The sequence below is a fragment of the Equus asinus genome, chromosome 2 (assembly GCF_041296235.1).
Source record: "Equus asinus isolate D_3611 breed Donkey chromosome 2, EquAss-T2T_v2, whole genome shotgun sequence".
Taxonomy (NCBI): Eukaryota; Metazoa; Chordata; class Mammalia; order Perissodactyla; family Equidae; genus Equus; species Equus asinus.
Window position 1 is genome coordinate 37204125 of NC_091791.1, and position 19579 is coordinate 37223703.

Genomic DNA, 19579 nt, shown 5'->3' on the forward strand with positions numbered 1-19579 from the left:
TTCCTCTATTATGATGAACCTCAGAAAAGGATATTGGTACCTCCATGGTTAGTCAAGTGAGCCAAATTTATGGTCAAATTAATGTTCAAAACCAGAATACCTGGTCTTGTAATTTACTCTAAGAGATAATCACTGCCAAGTATATCCCCTTTATTCTTTTTGACTGGTCGGCTCCTCTTTTTCCAAGTAGAGAATGGGCTTGGAAAAACAGTTAAATATCACAAAACTGCTTGATGAGTACAAAATTAGAAACAGAGGGAGTAGTATGTCTTAAGCGGGGGGTATCATTCAGCTGCAGGGAGCTATCTTCCAAGCAGGCTGCAAGGCATGTGAAACCTGAAGATGGAGCAATGAATTAGTGTAGCCCTGAAAAGCATTGTCTAGGGTCAGGCAGATCTGGTTCCACCTCTGACAAGCCAAATGACCTTGGGGCCACATTCTTAACTCCTCTGTCTCTTGCTTCTCCACCTGTAAAATGGAGATAATGATCACTAAAGTGGCTATATTTAAATCTTGTAAAGCTTGGTATAGTGCCTAGTAGATAATGCTCAGGTGAGCTGCTATTGTGATTGCTTGCATCAGCTTTATTGCTGCCTTTTTAAGATTTCCTTTTTTTTGGCCATGTTAGACTTCCAAAACATGTTTATCTTACATTGTTTATACTTAGATGTTTTCCCGATAGAATTTAAGACAGCACACCTGCAAGTCACTCATAGTCTAGAGTGGCTGTATTGGGGTACATTACCATCTCTTTTTGTATTAATCTTCTTTTCCTGCATGAAATGCTTCCTGCCTCTGTCCCCTGACATTGGAATATGCACCTTCTTTGGGACTTAGAGTTGTTGTAACTCTCGTGATGTTTGGCACTTTTAAAGGTGCTATACGGTGATGTTTGGAATATAAAATGGTACAGTCATGCACCGCATAATGACATTTCGGCCAGTGGTGGGCTGTGTATATGATGGTGGTCCCAGAAGATTAGTACCATATAGCCTAGGTGTGTAGTAGGCTATATCATCTAGGCTTGTGTAAGTACACTCTATGATGTTTACACAACGACGAAATTGCCTGACATATTTCTCAGAAGGCATCCCCGCCATTAAGCGACACATGACTGTATAGCCATTTTGAACAACAGTTGGACAGTTTCTTAAAAAGCTAAACATATACCTACTATATGATGCAGCAGTTCTACTCCTAGGAATTTACCCAAGAGCAAAAATGAAAACGTATATCCCCACAAAGACATGTAAGTGAATGTTCAAAGCTGCATTATTCATGATCGCCAAAATTATAAATAACCCTAATGTCCCTCAACTAGAGAATGGATAAACAAATTGCAGTACATTCATACAATTGAATACTATTCAGCAATAAAAAGGAATGAACTATTGATTCATGTATGAATCATGCAACATGAATGACTCGAAATAATTATGCTGGGTTAAAAAGCTAGATGAAAAAGAGTACATACTAGATGATTCCCTTAATATAAAATTTGAAAAAATGTAATCTGATCTATAGTGAGAGAAAATACAACAGCTTCAAGAATATTTTGAAGTACTGTTATCTCCCTTTTTTCAGAGGCAAAAGTAAGGGCTTAGATCTTAGAGGAGTCATGTGATAAGGATGGCCATCTAGTTGCGCAAGTCTCTGAATCTCCTAAGTCTCTCCTTAGTTTAGAAACCTACAAGAGGATAGTTAGGCTACTCTAACTACCTCATTGTTCTTGTGAGATTCAGATGAGATTAGGCACACGTACAAATAAGATATTATTACTGCTATATTTGGAAAAAAGATATGCCAGAGAGTGATCTTTTTAGAAGTAGCTTTGTAATGTAACAGAGGTTCAATTTTAGTTAAATTAAAAGTTTTCACATCATTTGTATTGTGATATATTTCGGCTTGGAACTAGAGTCTGTTCCAAATTATAAGAGGTGAAGAAGAAATATGAAGTGCCACTTTCCTTCTGACAGGGAGAGGTGATTGTTTGCCCTTACTCTTCCTGATCAAAGCTTTAAAAATGTTGATAAATTGAGGAGTCCTAGAATAAAACCTAGACAGTTTGAAGACTTGTATTTTTAATATCTTAAAAAAACCAAAAAGACATTTACCTGCTTGAGAAATTGTGAGGTCACTGATTGTTAGACCCCCTAATACATAGCTGATGCACCAAGAAATGTGGAGCTTTCAATTATGCTGTCTTCCACTTTTTTCCTCTTGTTAATGCCTTGAAAGTATTTTGGAAGGTTTCGCTTATATTTCTGTTTGAACTGAGGGCTGCCAGAGCATTTGTTGAATTGAAAGAGGAAATGTGAAAGGGTTTTGGTATGAACTTTTGTGTTGGGCAGAGACTCCTGTGTGGCCATGGAACCTCCCCTTCCCCCTCCCTTTCATTCTTTGCGGGAAGTGAGCTCCTTGGGGAGAGACTCAACTGAGAGGAAGTGGCAGAGAGGGAGCCGAACACATGATTCTTTTATGCCAAAGTGGGAATAGAGCCAGGTTTGCTAAAATTCCAAATGGAATTTTCCAAAATTTGAAGAGTACATTGTATTTCTGCTCACCATGAGTGGCTGTAAGTAAATAATTTTTTAGCAGAGTAATAAGATAGTGAAGGAATTATTTTGAGATTCTCAGATTAAAGGCATTGTCTTTGAGTATTTTAAACTTTTAGAAGACAAGATCCAGTGCTGCTGTTTCTATCTGAACAGATTTAGAAGTAAAATTAATATGCAATTGTGGTATGAATAGATTGTAAATGATAGCTAATTAAAAATGAAAAATAGTAGTTAGGAGGATATGTAATGTTCTATAACTTTTAAGTAGTCAAGTTTCAAACTGTTTTGGATGGATGCTGTACATGAATGTGGTAGGGGACCTAAGGGCAATATTATTCTGTTTTGTTTTGACCTTCTCATTTTACAGGTGGGGAAGCTGGGGTTCAAGAAACTGTAGGAATTGGCTAGGGTGGCACGATGGAGCCAGGAACAGAACCTTCTGCCTCCAGGTTGAGGGTGATAACCTTTGCTTTCAACACTTAATTAATTGTTAGGAGTGGTTGTATTATTTTTCTGCTGAGACAAACACACAAATTCAGTGTCTTTGGGAAAATCATTGAAAAAATATTACTTGTCACCTTGTTTATGTGCTGAATGCTTAATAAATTCTATTTTCCTGAAAAATAGAGTAATAAACCTGGTCTGCGTGGTTTGACATTGTAAATAAGTGAAGTCTGAAATATTCTTGACTTACTTTATTGGAGTTTGGAAGAAGTTCCTTGTGTGGGTGAATATGTCTAAAGTGCCAGGAATTGGGTGCTTCCAACCTAATAAAAAAGATACAGGAGGGGTCAGCCCCATGGCATAGTGTTTAAGTTGGTTTGGTGTGCTCTGCTTTGGCGGCCCAAGTTCATGGGTGCAGATCCCAGGCACAGACCTACACCACTTGTCAGCCATGCTGTGGCAGCAACCCACATGTGAAGTGGAGGAAGATTGGCACAGATGTTACCTTAGAGCTAATCTTTCTCAGCAAAAAAAAAAAAAAAAAGAAGAAGAAGAAGAAGAAAGAAAAAAAAGATGCAGAAAATTTGGAAGTTACCTACTTTTCTCTATGAACTTCCCGGTGTGCTTTTTCTCCTTGTGTAGGTGATAGAACCTGGACTTCCCATTTTACCACTCACCACACTTATGATTTAATGTTGATGTTTCTCTTTAATATGTATTCTTCAAGAGGGCAGAGACTAGCTTTTATTCACAACTGTTCACTGCTTCAAGTGCAATGCCTGGCCCATTGAGTACGTACTCAAATGGGAGACCAGAAGAAGGATTATCTCAGACAGATGGTGAAAAGCAGAGTGTAACAGCTTTAGAGAATATCTAATCCACCTTAGTTCCTTCCTAAAGATTTATCTTAACTCTTCCTTTTGGAAGATGGTAATAACATACATGGATCTAGCAATTAACAGTTTACAAACTGCTTTCACAGACCTCTGTGCCTTGGTAATGCTTATAACAGTTTGCTAGGACATAGTCAAAACCCACTTTCCTTGAGCAGCCCAGGATTATTTTCTTATCCAAACGAAGCATGGCTATGTGGTAGACTAGTAAATGAAACTAAAATGTGGTTTTTAAGATAAAGCTGGAGACTTCAAAGGGTTTTCTAGACTTCAACTTTTAAGAATGCTCTGTGATTCATTTCCCTCTGCTATTGGGGCACCTTGATAGAAAAGTTGAGAATGATGGTCATTCATTTCATCTTTATTGCAACCTTGTTTAAAGCATGGCAGTGTCTTCATTGTCGAAAAAAGCTGAACAAACTTGCTGGTGTCATACAGCCGGCAAATAGCCATGTATGGCTTAGCCACACAGATTATTCTGCCAACCAGTCCCTTAATCCAGTATGATTGCTACTCTTCTGGGTTTTCCCAAAAAGATCACTCAGATTTCATTTAGCTCCTTAAGTAACAGTTTGCTACATAATTCTTTATTGATTGTAGAGAATTAGTGTACTTCCAAAAATGATCAGTTTTAGTTTCAGAACATAGTCTTCCTTGTTAGTGGCAGCAATTCTAACCATACTTCTACTCAGGCCTCTGGTATATGCAGATTGGAAGTCGGAGACTTGAACAAAGACGTGGTTTGCAGATGATCTCCAGGTAAAGTTAAGTAGGTGAAGCTTTGCCTTCTTTTTTGTTGCTACCATCCACACACATATACCTTTGTTATCTGACTAAAGTTGTTTTTTCTTTTTCAGCCTAACATAGTGGAAATAATGCCGTTTTGGAGGGGCCAAACAGATCTGGGTTTTAATCCTGAATATATCACTTATTTGCTATGTAACCTTGGGCAAGTTATCTGTGTTTTTAATTTTAAATGGACATATTAACCCCTTTTTTATAAATGGTGAGGTTAAGTGTGCAGTGCTCCTATTACCAAACCTGCCAAGATGCACACACCTAACAAATGCTTATCTCTGCTCCCTTACTCTTCTACCCCTGCTCCCTGTTTTTTCCCTTTTGAGTTAGCAGTAATTCTTTTTTGGGGGGAAGCGTGAGGGGGTGGGGATTGGCCCTGAGCTAACATCTGTTGCCAGTCTTCCTCTTTTTGTTTGAGGAAGATTGTCACTGAGCTAACATCTTTGCCACTCTTCCTCTATTTTGTATGTGGATGCTGCCACAGCATGGCTTAATGAACAGGGTGTAGTTCTGTGCCTGGGATCCAAACCCACAAACCCCAGGCTGTTGAAATGGAGTGCATGAACTTAACCACTACACTGGGCCGCCTCCAGCAGTAATTCTTAATCCTGGCTATACAATCAAAATGGGAACCAAAATAGAAAATACCTATGATCCCCACACCAGAGACTGTAATTTAATTGGTCTAGGATGAAATCTGGTTGTTGTTGGTGGGCGAGGGATGGATAGAAAAGACTAGAATTAGAAGTAGTTACCTCTAGAGAGATCCACTGCTATCCCACCTTTTGCCAATGTCTTATCTTTATCTGAGTGTGAAGGAATCAAGTAGTTTAAGGTCCATGCTGTGCATTCCCTCCTGTTCTTTCTTTTCCTTCAAGGCTTGGCCTGCTTTTATTGTCCCTTCATGTTTTCCCAAGTCCAGGTCAGAAGAAGAAGCTGTCTTTAAGAGGTCAGGGCAGAGGTGAGGGGAATGAACAGCTCTCCATGTTGCTGGAGCTCTTCCCAAATTCTCAGGTCAATTCCTTTCTATAATTTTCTTCCATGAAGGAACCCTCCTTCCCATGTAAGAGGAGCCTTGTTGATAGGAAGGAGACAAGGAGCATTGACCAGGGGGCCCGGCTTTTGATGCTGCTTAGGCTCCTGAGCATACTAGCACCCATTTTATTCACCCTCTCTTTTCTCTATATAATTCCCTACATTATTTTGGGGTTTAGAAATGTAGGATTAGCAAGTTTTGGCTGTCCTGAACAGTCCAGAAATTTAGTATTTATATAAAGTTTGAAGAGAGACCTCATGAGATTTTGGCATAGTGGTTCAGAGAAGATGCTTTGTTAAGAACATATGCCAGATATTTGGATGCATACCTCTGTTGTAGGCAATTTCAGACCTGCTTTGGACAGATTTTGTCTGTGTAAAGTATAAAATACGCTGTTATGTGATTAGAATCCTCAACTTCTCTTGATTTTTTGCTTTTTTAGGGGGGCAGTTATCATGTCATTTAGCAATGTGCTACTGAAATAAAAGCAAGATGGCAATTAGTTACTCTCAGTGGAACGCTGTTAGGCCACAGGTGTGAGGATGCCTGGACATCACCTGCTGTAAATGGATATGAGCGCCCACTCTTTCGAACCAGTGATAGCAGTATAGGGCAGAGATTCTTTACCTAGGTTTGTTTCCAGAGAAATCTTATCAGATGTATACATTTTGAATGACTTTTTTCTGTTTTAATAAGCAATTTAGGACATGGACCTAGAAATTCTGAAGTGATTACTTTGATAACGTGTCACATATTGAGATGTTCTGTCAGTAACCTATCAGGTAAATGTAGTTTAGAATGTAACTTAATACTAGGTATGCGTGGACACTGCAGGATGGTATAATGAAGCCTTGAACTTACATTTGGGACAAGATGGGGGAAATAATAGTAAGTGGAAATGGACAAGGGGGTTAGGGGTTTCTGAGGGAGCAGAGAAGAATAGATCAAGACATGTGGGTATCTAAATTCTTATGCTGACCAGATAGGTGCTTATATCATAATAGTACTATTGGGAGAGTGGGTTAAATTGTTGTGACTGGGATATCTGGGTCTGATGTGTGGAATAGTGGGAATGAGGATCTGTAAGGTGATTAGGGCTCAGATGGTGAAGGGCCTTGGATATTCTCATGAGAGGTTTGGACAGTCAAGTGTTGTCTTAGTGGAAAATTAGGTTTATCCAAAGGAGAATGTTCAGGATGATATGGGGTATGGAAAACCATTTTTTATAAAGGATAGCTAAATATGTCTTCACTGTAGGAAAGAGAAAACCAAAAGGAAATAAAATAATGACCCTCAAATAAAAGTGGGATTAGGCTGGGGTCCATGGTTAAAGATAATAGAGAAGCAAGTATAAGAAAGAACTTTCTAATAAGTAAGAATGGTCCTACCATGGAGTATAGATTTTCCAGTCATGTTCTGTGGAACCCCAGCAGCCAAGAACATACTTCAAGGGCCACTATGGGGGAAGGATACCTGACAGGTGGGCTTTGTGTCCCTGTGCTGCTTCAACTTGAACAGCCTTGTTCTGTCTAGGGAACAAATACCTCATATTTGTTGGAGGAGAAAGTGTTCTGCTGCTTAGAAAAAAGTTTGAATAAAACAACTGAAGAGGCTGAAGTGAGCCTCCTTACTCTTCACCTTAACTCTCGATTAAGGTGTTCTAGCAAAACTGGATAGAACATCTTTGTGTTGGTCACAGAAGTAATTCCTGTTTTGTTTGGGAGATTGATGAAAGATCTATAGGTTTTCTGTAAGATTTTGTAAGCAATAAAGCAGAATGTTGCAAAAGTTCAGTTATTTAGAATGCAGGGTACAGATTCATATGTTATTGATGACAATTAGATTCTCTGACCAATCTACACAAATTCCTATTAAAAATACTGATTTTAATTCATAAAATAACAGTTTTAAGTGTGGTGGTTAATAGAAAACAATAGTACTATGGTAGTAACAATGAAATAAAACAAAAAGGAAAATTTGGTTAAGTTCCTTTCTATTAATCTTGGAATATGCTGCTAAAAGCAAACATTTAGAGGATGATGAAGTTTGTGGAAATTCTAAATGCAATTTCTGGGTACTTTCAAGGACTTTGTAGGTTTGAAATACTGGCTCTTCAATCTTGGTGGTTAAGAGTGAGGGCTTTTCAAATGTCCATTGACTGGTGTATTACTCTACTAGGGCTGCCACAACAAAATATCATAGACTAGATGCTTGAACAACAGAAATTTATTATCTCACAGTTCTAGAGGCTGGAAGTCCAAGATCAAGCTGCTAGCAGCGTTGGTTTCTCCGGAAGCCTCTCTCCTTTGCTGGCAGATGGCTGCCTTCTTGCTCTGACCTCACATGGCCTTTTCTCTGTGCATGCGCATTCCGTTTTTTTTTTTTTTTAAAGATTTTATTTTTTCCTTTTTCTCCCCAAAGCCCCCCGGTACATAGTTGTGTATTCTTCGTTGTGGGTCCTTCTAGTTGTGGCATGCGGGACGCTGCCTCAGCGTGGTCTGATGAGCAGTGCCATGTCCGCGCCCAGGATTCGAACCAACGAAACACTGGGCCGCCTGCAGCGGAGCGCGCGAACTTAACCGCTCGGCCACGGGGCCAGCCCCGCGCATTCCGTTTTTTTTTGAGGCAGATTAGCCCTGAGCTAACTACTGCCAATCCTCCTCTTTTTTGCTGAGGAAGCCTGGCCATGAGCTAACATCGTGCCCATCTTCCTCTACTTTATACGTGGGACGCCTACCACAGCATGGCTTTGCCAAACGGTGTCATGTCCGCGCCCAGGATCTGAACCAGTGAACCCTGGGCCACCGAGAAGCAGACCATGCGAACTTAACCGCTGTGCCACCGGGCCAGCCCCAGGGCATTCCTGATTGATTATCTCCTTTTCTTATAAGGACACGGGTCTTATTGGATTACCCTTATGACCTCATTTAGCTTTAATTACCTCTTTAAAGACCCTGTCTTCAAGTACAGTCACATTGGGGGTTAGGGCTTCAACCCATGAATGTTAGGGGGACACATCTCAGTCCATAACAACTGCTGAATGGATAAATTGTGGTATTTCCATATTATAGAATACTACTCAGCAATAAAGAGAAATGAAATATTAGCACATGCAACATGGATAAATCTCAAAAACATACTAAGTAAAGGAAATCAAACACATTGATTCCATTAATAAGAAGTTGTAGAAAGGGCAAACCAAACTGTGGTACAGAAGGCAAAATAATGGTTGCCAGGGACCATGAGTTGGGGGATGGGACCAATAGCAAACGGGCATAAGGAAATTTTTTAGGGAGATAAACTGTTTTATATCTTGATTATGATGGTAGTCGTTACACAACTGTATATGATTGCCAAAATTGATCAAACTGTATACTTACAGTGGATGTTTTATCGAATTTAAGTAATACTTCAACTTAAAAGAAAAAAAGAATAAATGCTTTAGAGCCAGTGTGGACCTAGATTCAGTCCCAGCTCTGGTGTTCAGTAGCTGAACAACCTGAGGCTGGTCATTCTCTCTGCACCTCAGTTTGCCCATCTGGGAATATATATTATGATAGTCACTTTGGGAATTAGAATAGACATGTTAAGCATTTAGCATAGAGTTCCTGGAGCATGGCAAATTATCAGTAGGTTATTATATTTTCCTTTATGATATTTCTTCTCCTTTATAAAGTATGTCAGTAACAGTAGTAGTATGCTTGTCAGCTATTAGTGTTACTTTTTAGGCTTGCAAATGGAATGGAAAAAAAGATTTTCCTGAGAAAAATGGGTGAGTCAAAGAGAGAAGGGTAGGAAGAAGGGATTTTAAAATGTCCAAATACTTTATGTGAATGTAGCAGATGAAAATGTATCCCATCCCTTCAAGGATCATTTTTACCTGCTAAGTTCATATTGTTTATGGAGAAATTGATCCTTTCAATTATAATTTGCCAGAATTGAGACTCACTGGGCTAAAACTATTTTACCTGACATTATGAAGACAAAGATAGAAGAGGAGAATTTATGGGACAAACTTCATCACTTCTCCTCTTTGGGAATTTACAGTCTAATTAGGGAAAAGGGGACATTTTTGTACTAACTTTAAGATTTTAACCCATCTTAGTTGGAATTTTTCACGTGACTAATACTTAGATGGAAGCTGAAAGGAGCCATTAGATGTTCAAATAGAATTTAATTTTGCCTGCTGAAATGATATTTAAAAAGTGTTTGCAGGGGGTTTTAAGAAACTGATTTTATTGCAAGGAAAGTAATTAACAGTTTGTTGTTACAGTTGACTTTAACAGTCTTGACAGATATTTCCAAGCCAGTGAGTAAAATGTTATCCTAAGGTCGCTGTATCCTGTTCATTTGTTTTTCATGAGTATAGCACCTCAGGGACTCTGCTTAAAGTTTCTGAAATGGTGCATGCTACTTTGATACACAATAGAATGGAGATCAATCTCTCTCTCTCTCTCTCTCTCATTTTTGAGCCTCTGTGGTGGAATCTGTATATGATGTTACTTTGCTTAGGGAAATTTCAGCGAATTTGGATGAATCCATGTAGTTGAAGAATTAGTTTAGATTTTAAAATCAGATCATAACATGCCCTTGGGGAATCACATGTATGAGTGCAACTGTTTAAAACTGAGTGCAGGCCAAGTCATAAGGAGTAACAGATGATCCATTTTATTGTGTTTCCTCATATGCCTAACAAAGTACCATACCATTAACATGAGAGTGCCATTCACAATGTGCTAGTCATTCATCATGTAAACTTATTTTCAGAATAAATTTGGCATATCCCACTACAAAGTGCATGTGCCTTTTTCTATTTATTCTGATGGATTGAAAGTCTAGTCTTTTTAAATTTTGGAATATTCTGGTTTATGATTTAAAGACTACAAAAAATGTTAGCATTTTGGATTTTCTACATTAATCTTGTAACCTTTTATCCTGTGAACCAGTCTACAATATTTGTAATGTTTTGTTTTTTATTAAAGTATAATATACATACCAAACAATGCACAGGTTATAAACGTATAGCTTGATGTATTATCACAAATTGAACACAACCATATAACCAGTTCCTAGATCAAGACCAAAATATTATCAACACCCAGAACCCTCTCAGGTTCCCTTCCTGTTAATACCCCTAGCCAAGAGTACCACAACCTTGACTTCTACAAATTAAATGTAATTTTTCTGAGGCCTAAAATTGTTTAGTGCTTATAAAATGGTAAAATAATTTTATCTGTGATGATGATGATTGAGAATCAAGTATTAAAGTTCTTGGAGGAAGTAGATAGGACTTTGAAAGTATATCACATCTGGTATGAATTTATACTAGCATAGAATATAGTATATAGATGGAATTAGTTACATTACTCTCTCTCTCTTTTTTTTTTTCTATGTGGGGTCATTTTGTGCTATCTCATATAGTTTATATATTCAATATTCTTTCTTGTTTAAAAGTCCTGTTTGTTCTCAGGGGAAAGCACTACTTTTGTGCTCCAAAATTTCTCTCCTTGGTGTTCATTTCATTATTTCTCCCTTAGGGAAGAGTTTGACTCTAATTAGTCTATTTGCAAATGGCCATCATATGAGCAAATTTTTAATCACCAACAGAGTTGACCTACATTCGAAAGCCCATCAGGGCGTGTATTACTCCCTCCCTTGATTGTGCACTCAGCTAACAAGCCATATTTGTTGAATACCAGCTTGGCACAGAGCATTCTGCCAGGTGCATTAGAGGATATTAAAAAAAGTACAAAATGTAGACCTTGCCCCCTAGAAATTTAACAGTATGGTGAGGTGGTTGAAAGTGTGCACTCTGGATCCAGAGTGCTTAGATTTATATTCCAAGTCCACCACTTCCTGGCTGTGTGATTTTTAGAAAAGATATTTAATTCTGTGCCCCATTTTCCTCATCTGTAAGGAGAGGCTAGTAAGAATACTTACATCATAATGTTGTGATGTATTAAATGATATTAATACATGTAAAGCATTTTGAACTGTTCTGGGTACATAGTAAATACCATTAAAGTTTTAGCTGCTATAATAATAATCACTATAGAGATTATAGATAAAATACTGAAATTAGGACCAAGGTAGCACATAATTAAATGCCACAATGAATGATGAAAGCAAATTGAAGCATCTCAGATCACTTCTTTAAATTGGCTGCCTCTTCCATATGCCATCTTGCCTCCATAATGTCAGAATTCCCAGGCTGACATGAACCAATTTACTGTCTTTGATTAGAGAAAAAGAGAAGAATCAATAAAAATCATGAACTGAACTTTGATTAAAACTTGCAGGTATGGGCCATCCCTGGTGGCCTAGTGGTTAAGTTTGGTGCACTCTGCCTCAGTGGCCTGGGTTCAGTTCCTGGGTGCAGACCTATACCACTTGTTAGTGGCCATGCTGTGGCGGTGGCTCACATACAAAAGAGGAAGATTGGCAACAGATGTTAGCTCAGGGCAAATCTTCTTCAGCTAAATAAAAAAATAGATAGGATAGAATCTTATTTTTTTAAAGATTTTATTTTTTTCCTTTTTCTCCCCAAAGCCCGCCAGTACATAGTTGTATATTTTAGTTGTGGGTCCTTGTAGTTGTGGCATGTGGGACGCCACCTCAGCGTGGCCTGATGAGCAGTGCCATGTCGGTGCCCAGGATTCGAACCAATGAAACACTGTGCCACCTGCAGGGGAGCGCGTGAACTTAACCACTTGGCCATGGAGCCAGCCCCAGGATAGAATCTTTTAAAAAATCCCAAAGCTCCCAAGTATGTCTTTTGCAACTCTTCCCCCTCTCCCCAATTCAGGATGCTTTACTCTACCCCCATGCCTGTCTGCATCTATTCACTTCATGTTCTTTATTACCTGAATATTTAGCATTTGAAGACTTGAGTGAACACCATTCTCATTTATCCTTTAGGGGTGTTAAGGTCTGATGAGTCATTTGTACCTAGTATTGTAATCAGATTCTTTTGCATTGAGTATCTGGCCAGAAATCAATAATGAAAGAATGGGAATTTGTTGTTTGGAAGAGAAATGAATAATTTTGAAATACAGAATGTTTTATTTCCTCCCTAAATAGAGGTTTTGCAGTTAGGGTGTTGGGCAGCATGACATCATTGGGGATGAGGGAAGGAACAAAGAAATAAGTGTAGGATGTCAAAACCTATTTATTCTCTTTGTAAGTGTTGTCTATGAGTATTGATTCACCTATATTATTATAAATGAAGTAGACTTTTTGGGAGGCCACGCTAGGAAACTACCATTTATTATACCTTCCGTGGGGAGATGAATTCCAGGTTCCACATATGAAAAGTGCAAAAGTTCCTTAAATTTTTTTTTTTGAGATTCATTCCCTGTGTAAGTGATTAAATAGTAATTGCTTTGTAAATTCAGAAGAGATGTTTTTCATTGAGAATTATAGTGATGGAAGGAGCTAGGGAGCAAGTAGAACTTGAATTGGATAATCCTTTTTAATATTTGTGTAAAGGGAAAGTGAAGAAGCCAAAGTTGTCTGGCAAGGGTGAGTATGATATCTGAAGAAAAGTGGGAACTAGTAGATGATGAGATTGGCCAACTGGTATTTCAACTTTCCACCTGAAAAGTCTGAGTTCTTTTCCTAGGAGAGAAATAGTGTTCTTTAGTACTACCTTATACTGTAAATGTAACCCCAAATTATCTTTTATTATGACGTTTTATGCTTTAAAAAATGAGTTACAGTTCTCATTTATTTTTATAGAACTTGAGGTTTCAAATTTGAAAAACTTTCCACTTTGAAAATCATTTTAGATGACAGGATCTCCTAGCAATATATGTATGATACCACAGTCTGGCTCTATTAAACACTGTAACAATGCATTCTGTGGGTCTTGAGTTTTGAAGGGGAAGAAAATGTTCAATGCACTCTATTCCTGAGCATGGCTTGGGATGTACCAAGTACCTTAATCCCTTACTACTTTTTCAGTTCACTTTCTAGATGAAAAAGATATGTTTTCTCCCCATCTGTGATACTATGGAAAGTAAATGGGGAGACTAAGAGAAACTTCACTGAAAATTTTACAGAAACACATTCTCTAAAGCAAGAGTTAATTGTGTGTAAAATATCTATACAATTTTCAGGGACTGTATTTATGAAGTGTGTGTGCATGTATGTGTGTGTGTGTGAGGAGAAACTCAGAATGACCACCACCCACTACAGTTTTTAGTTATTTAGAATGAATGGTTTTTTCTTTAAAGTAATGTCTGATGGTAATATATAGTACAAATGAAGATGTAAAAATCTGAAAAAATTTTAAAATAACTCTATTTCTCTATATATGATATAGATAATGGGCCACGATATAAATCCTTATAAGACTTGTGAAACTTAAGCACCCATTGTATCTTTTCCAGTGGCTGCCACGTCCAGTTGAATTTCTCTTTAAGATTGTGATTTAACTTGTGCTTCGTAAAAGTTTTTTTTATATATGTCTGCAGTCAAGTTGAACAGTATCTCCAGATTAATTAATTCTGAGAATACATAGAAAAGGTTTGTGTGAATATTTTTTTATTTTTAAATTCACCATTTTGATACAAATACCCATGGTTTTCTTCTGTGTTTACATGCAGCCAGGAGCTATGGGCGGAGACGAGGTAAATTTTTTTAATGAGATCTTTTGCTTGCCAAATTGTGAGTAAATACGAGTGTGTGTGTGTTTATACTTGTGTGTATGTAAAACAATAATTATTGTATGGTATGATGTTCTAGCTTAATTATTTTAGCAAAATAATTCTCTTATCACTTTCATTATAATTATTTTTTGTTGTTAGTTGGTAATTTATTCTTCTAATCCTAATAAAGACATAGCAAAGACTTTCTACCTGGAAATTTTTGTTATATGGTTTATTGCAAATGATCTTGACAGAATAAAGGCCAAGCATACATGTTTTTTTGTCTTGTATCCACTGTTCTTTTCACACTCCTTAGAAGGTAGAATTTAGGTTTTAGAGGGCAATTCTTGATCTTAGTAGGTTGACTGGTGAATTTTTTGTTTTACATCCAGAGGCAGATTTACCTTGAAGCTAAATGAAGCTTAAGTTTCAGGGACCCTCACTTTCATGGGCCCCCTCCAAAATCTTTACCTTATTTTTGTATTCTTTTTTTTAAAGAGGGATCCCCAACTTGTGTAGACTCTAGGCCCCATAAAACTTGCATTCTTTCCTGGTCACACTCAGACAAAATAATATTGCTTTCATTTGTGTAATGCTGTAACCTTTCTAAAGCATTTCCATATCTATGATTTGTTCAAACAATTTTATGAAGTAGGTAGGATAAGCCTAATGTAGCAGAAAGAATATGAGATTTAGAGCCAAAGACCTAGATTGTAATCACTGCTTTATCGCTTACGTGTGGTATCCTCATCTGTAAATTATGAGGTAATAAAATCAATCTTGTCCAACTTCAAGAGTGTTAGTGAAGTTGTAGTATAAAGAAAGAGGAAAACCAAAAGCATTCTACAAATGTAAGTTGCTTTGGTGTTCATTTGCAGAAGCTGGGAGAGATGAAGTAATTTACTTACTGTGTGATCTCAAGTTAGAAGTCAGAGCCAAGTCTGGAACCTTTGTCTTTTGGCTGCTTACTGGGTGATGTTCAGTGTTCATCAGGCTGTCTCAGACTTTGTAGTTAAGTTCTGAAAAGAAGATAATAATATTAAATTCACAGTATTTTATTATTTATTCCACAGCAAATGTGAACCTAATATATATTTGAGTTACCATTGAAACTTTCTTTCATGGTTGAATCGTATAGTCAGTTTTGTTTTCATGGTGAAGAAAAACATTTGTGTAGTTGATTATTTTTAAACCATGTTTCCATAAATACCATTTAACATTTTTTAACATTTCTTATTTTTAAATTTAAAGTGTAGAAAATAATATTCCTAGAAATCATTTTGTATCATATATTTTTTTCTCATGTTGCTAGAAAATTGACCACTCTCAGGAAGAAATAGGGAATGGACCATTTTACATGGAAAATAGACACCATCTGGAGGGTAGACAATAGGGCTGTCCTCTCCTCTTCTTATGCACTGATCAGTCACCAGATCTTGTCACTATGTTCCCTCTAGTTTCTCAGGCCTCATCCCTCCCTTTCCATTTCAGTTGTTTCATCTTTCTGAAACACCACTTTGTCCATGTCACCCTCCTCTATTCAGGATTCCCATCTTCTGGCATCTCTTGTTTCACCAGCCTCATCATCTCCATTTTTCCCACCTCACCTTCCCCTGACCAATCTCTGTGCTTTTCCACTCTCTGGCCAATGCAAGTACTATCCACCCCTCCTGTCATTTACTTATCTAAGGCCTGTCCTTAGTTCATGCATTTAGGCCTGATTCAAGCCTTTCATCTTCTAGGAAGCCTTGCCCAGTGGCCTTGCAGGCAGTGTTTTCCTCTGCTTAGACTGTCTTACATTCTTCCTGTCTTTTCTGTATGACCTGATTCTTCAAGTGAATATAAGTTCTTTGAGGAAAGTTGTCTCTTGTGCCTAACACTGTGACCTACATGTATTTAGTACTTATTACATGCTTGTTGATGAGGATTGTTTTTATGTAACATTCCACATCTATGCAGGCCAGAGTTTGGCATCATATTTTTTAAAAAGTTATTTTATTTTTACAAATTGGAGTATATTAAATAGTAAACATCAAGAATATAATATCACTCACAGTTTCTAAACTCCTGAAAAAATAATTATTCTTCCTATTTTCATGTTACCTTCCCTTTATCTATTTTTAAGTTTTGACTTAATCATTTTCAGAAGCCATGATCATCTTTGCAACAAGTGCCAAGCTAAACACTGCCTAGAATGACTTGTTCCTTGCTCTCTATGTCTGTGGTTTGATAGTTGTAGATGAAGAAGATGAGATGTGTCTCTGTGTGTTTCTGTGTGTGTGTGAGAGAGAGAGAGACAGAGAGAGACAGAGAGCATGTGCGAGAGAGGACTAAAAGACTGATGTTGACTTTCTGTAATGAGAAAAGAACAGGCAGAAAAATTTTGTTCTGTGCTCTCATTTTAGTCCTCTATTCCAAAAGTTGAAAAAGACAAGTCATCTTCCTTAAATCTAGTGACATAGCCATGTGGGATGGGGCAGGTGTACCTCATATCCACTCTCATTCCCTGAAATATACTCATCTAGGTCAACACTGCATAGTATAAATTTGACGAACTGACAGACTTCCTCATGCTCATTTATTTGTGTGATCAGGGATTATATGAATGCTTGATTTCTTTCCTCCAAGCAAAATTTAGACATTCCCTTAAAAGCATAAAAAGTGAACTTCCTGATGTATGTTACTTTACCTATGATTAAGTTTTAGCTATAACTCGTATTCTATGCGTTAGATATACACGTTGGTAAATATTTTAGGAATAGAAAGCAAGGAGAATTATCTGTGACAGTTTTGAGGTCTATTAGCAAGATTTAGGCCAGTGGAATCTTTCACCTCTCCTGATAAACCTAGAATAGGTAGAATTTCAGGAACTATTTGGGTGATGGAAGAGGAGTGGGAAGCAAGACATTCCAGGTATGTGACTCAACTTGAAAGAAGCTTCAAGGTGAGATTGGCATGACCAGGTTGCTTGAAGCATATGTCTCTGAGCGTTTGCAGTGGGGGCCAGCTGGAGAGGAGAGTTGGCCATGAGATGGTCTGTCCTGTCCTGATGAATGGCTTTTGAAACAGAGGATAAGACTCCTCGACACAGATATGTCAGGCTTTAGAAAGAGGGTTTCATGATACAAGTAATGAAAACAGGAGAGGACTTGGACATCAGTTGAAGGCTTAGATGGAGAAACAAGTATTGGAGGCTAGACTCTTTGGCAAACCAAGTGCTTCCAGGGGTGTAGGTGAAGCAATAGTAGCAGGGAAGAAGAAGAATTAGATGTGAAAAAATAGGATTTGAAAATGAATATTGATTGTATATAAAGTATTTAAATATCCAATTATATTTCCCATTGATACCCACTTTTTTTTATGAGGTGTTTTCCAGTAGACAAATATTGATTACCCCTGTGGAACCAAAATGACACCAAAGAATCTTAGCATTTCCTTCTGGGTATTCTGGCTTTCACAGCCTTTGATATATGTTTTCCTACAGAACTGCAGCCCCTGTTAGAAACTAGTATCATGGGTAGTGTCATATGAGATATTTGCCTACACATTTAGCAGCACACCTGGTTAAAATATATGTTGTGTTGTTTCTTTTCACATGAGTTTTTATGGTCTCTGGGAGACTTTTGTCCATAAGTAGACATGTTGGTTGTGCCAGTCCTCTTGATGTTTAACTTAATTTCTTTAAGAACAGCAAGGATAATATAAAAGATCCTTTTAAATAATGTAAATGAGCAAATTCAAAGAATGATTAGAGTTACTTTACTATTGGAGTTACTATTGGATTGGAGTTACTATTGTAAAATGTACTTCTGTGTATATTTAATCCATAAAAAATCTATTGACATTAATGGTTGATTTAGTTGATAACAAAGGTTCTAAAAATCCGATAAAACAAACTTGTGTACCAAGTTGGAGTTGGATCTTTCTGCTAAAAGCCTGCCTAAGAGAGGAGAGACCAGCTATGTCAGTGAGACCATGGTACAAACAGGCCATCCTCTTAATTCAAACCCAGTTGTGTGAGCTTTCTTGTCTAAAGGAATGAATAGTCGCAGAAAGAAACATGGATAGCTGAAGAAATTTCTGAGTGTTCATGATTATAGTATATGAAATGTTACTACTTATAGTAATAGGAAAATTTGACCACAGCAGATGATGACGGGAATAAGATCACTAGTTTTTCACTTTTGCAAGAAGTTGCTCTGGGAGAGGCCTTACGAAATAATGAGCTGTCCACCCTAATTTCGTTTATTGTGTTCACGTGCTTTCTGTAGGTTAGAAGCTGTGCTAGACTCTAGATGTGTTCTGTTTCACTACTGAGTGTTCACAATAAATAAATGAAATAAACATTTTTATACTCAAAATTTGTGATAAGTACTAGGCAGGAGAAATGGGAGGTTCTCTCTAAAGTAGGGTGGTTTTCTCTGAACAAGTATTGTTTAAACTGAAATCCAAAGGATGGAAAGACAACTGTCTTTAAATAAATTTTTTTATTATGGAAAATTTCAAACATATATAAAAATAGAGTAGTTTAATGAATGATATTCCTATCATTCAGCTTCAATGATTATCAACATTTTGCCAATCTTGTTTAATATATCCCATCCCTTTTTTCTCTTAGAATATTTTAAAGAAAATTCCAGACATCATAAGACAGCTATTGTAAGAGGCTTAAGGCAAAGTACTGATAAATGCTACAACATTGATAGACTTTGAAAACATTATGCTAAGTGGAAGAAGACAGTTACAAAAGATCACATATTGTATGATTCCACTTTTATGAAGTGTCCAGAATAGGCAAATCTATTGAGACAGAAAGTAGACTAGTGGTTGCCTAGGGCTGAGAGGGTTTGAGAAAAATGGGGAGTGACAGCTAATGGGTTAAATGGATGAATTATGTGATATGTAAATTATATCTCAACAAAGATGTTATTAAAGGCGGGAGTAGGGCCTGGCCCCGTTGCCAAATGGTTAAGTTTGTGCACTCTACTTTGGCAGCCCAGAGTTTTGTTGGTCTGGATCCTGGGCGCAGACCTAGCACTGCTTGTCAGGCCATGCTGAGGCGGTGTCCCACATAGCAGAGCCAGAAGGACCTACAACTAGAATATACAACTATGTACTGGGGGGGTGCTTCAGGGAGAAGAAGAAAAAAAAAAAGAAAATTAGCAACAGATGTTAGCTCAGGTGCCAGTCTTTAAAAAAAAA

At 37.5% G+C, this 19579-nt stretch overlaps 1 protein-coding gene across 20 annotated transcripts in view; it reads left to right on the forward strand.

Annotated features, from left to right (window-relative positions):
• The window catches only part of CPEB3 (cytoplasmic polyadenylation element binding protein 3), a 230789-nt gene that overhangs the window by 84586 nt on the left and 126624 nt on the right, over positions 1-19579 (forward strand). For 8 of the 20 annotated variants that reach the window (XM_044754192.2, XM_070487221.1, XM_070487178.1 and 5 more), the window contains exon 5: positions 14336-14359. The exons of the other annotated variants lie outside the window; for them this stretch is intronic. In XM_044754192.2, the coding sequence (XP_044610127.2) occupies positions 14336-14359 (24 nt within the window). The remainder of the gene's footprint in view (positions 1-14335; positions 14360-19579) is intronic. 20 annotated transcript variants of the gene reach the window in all.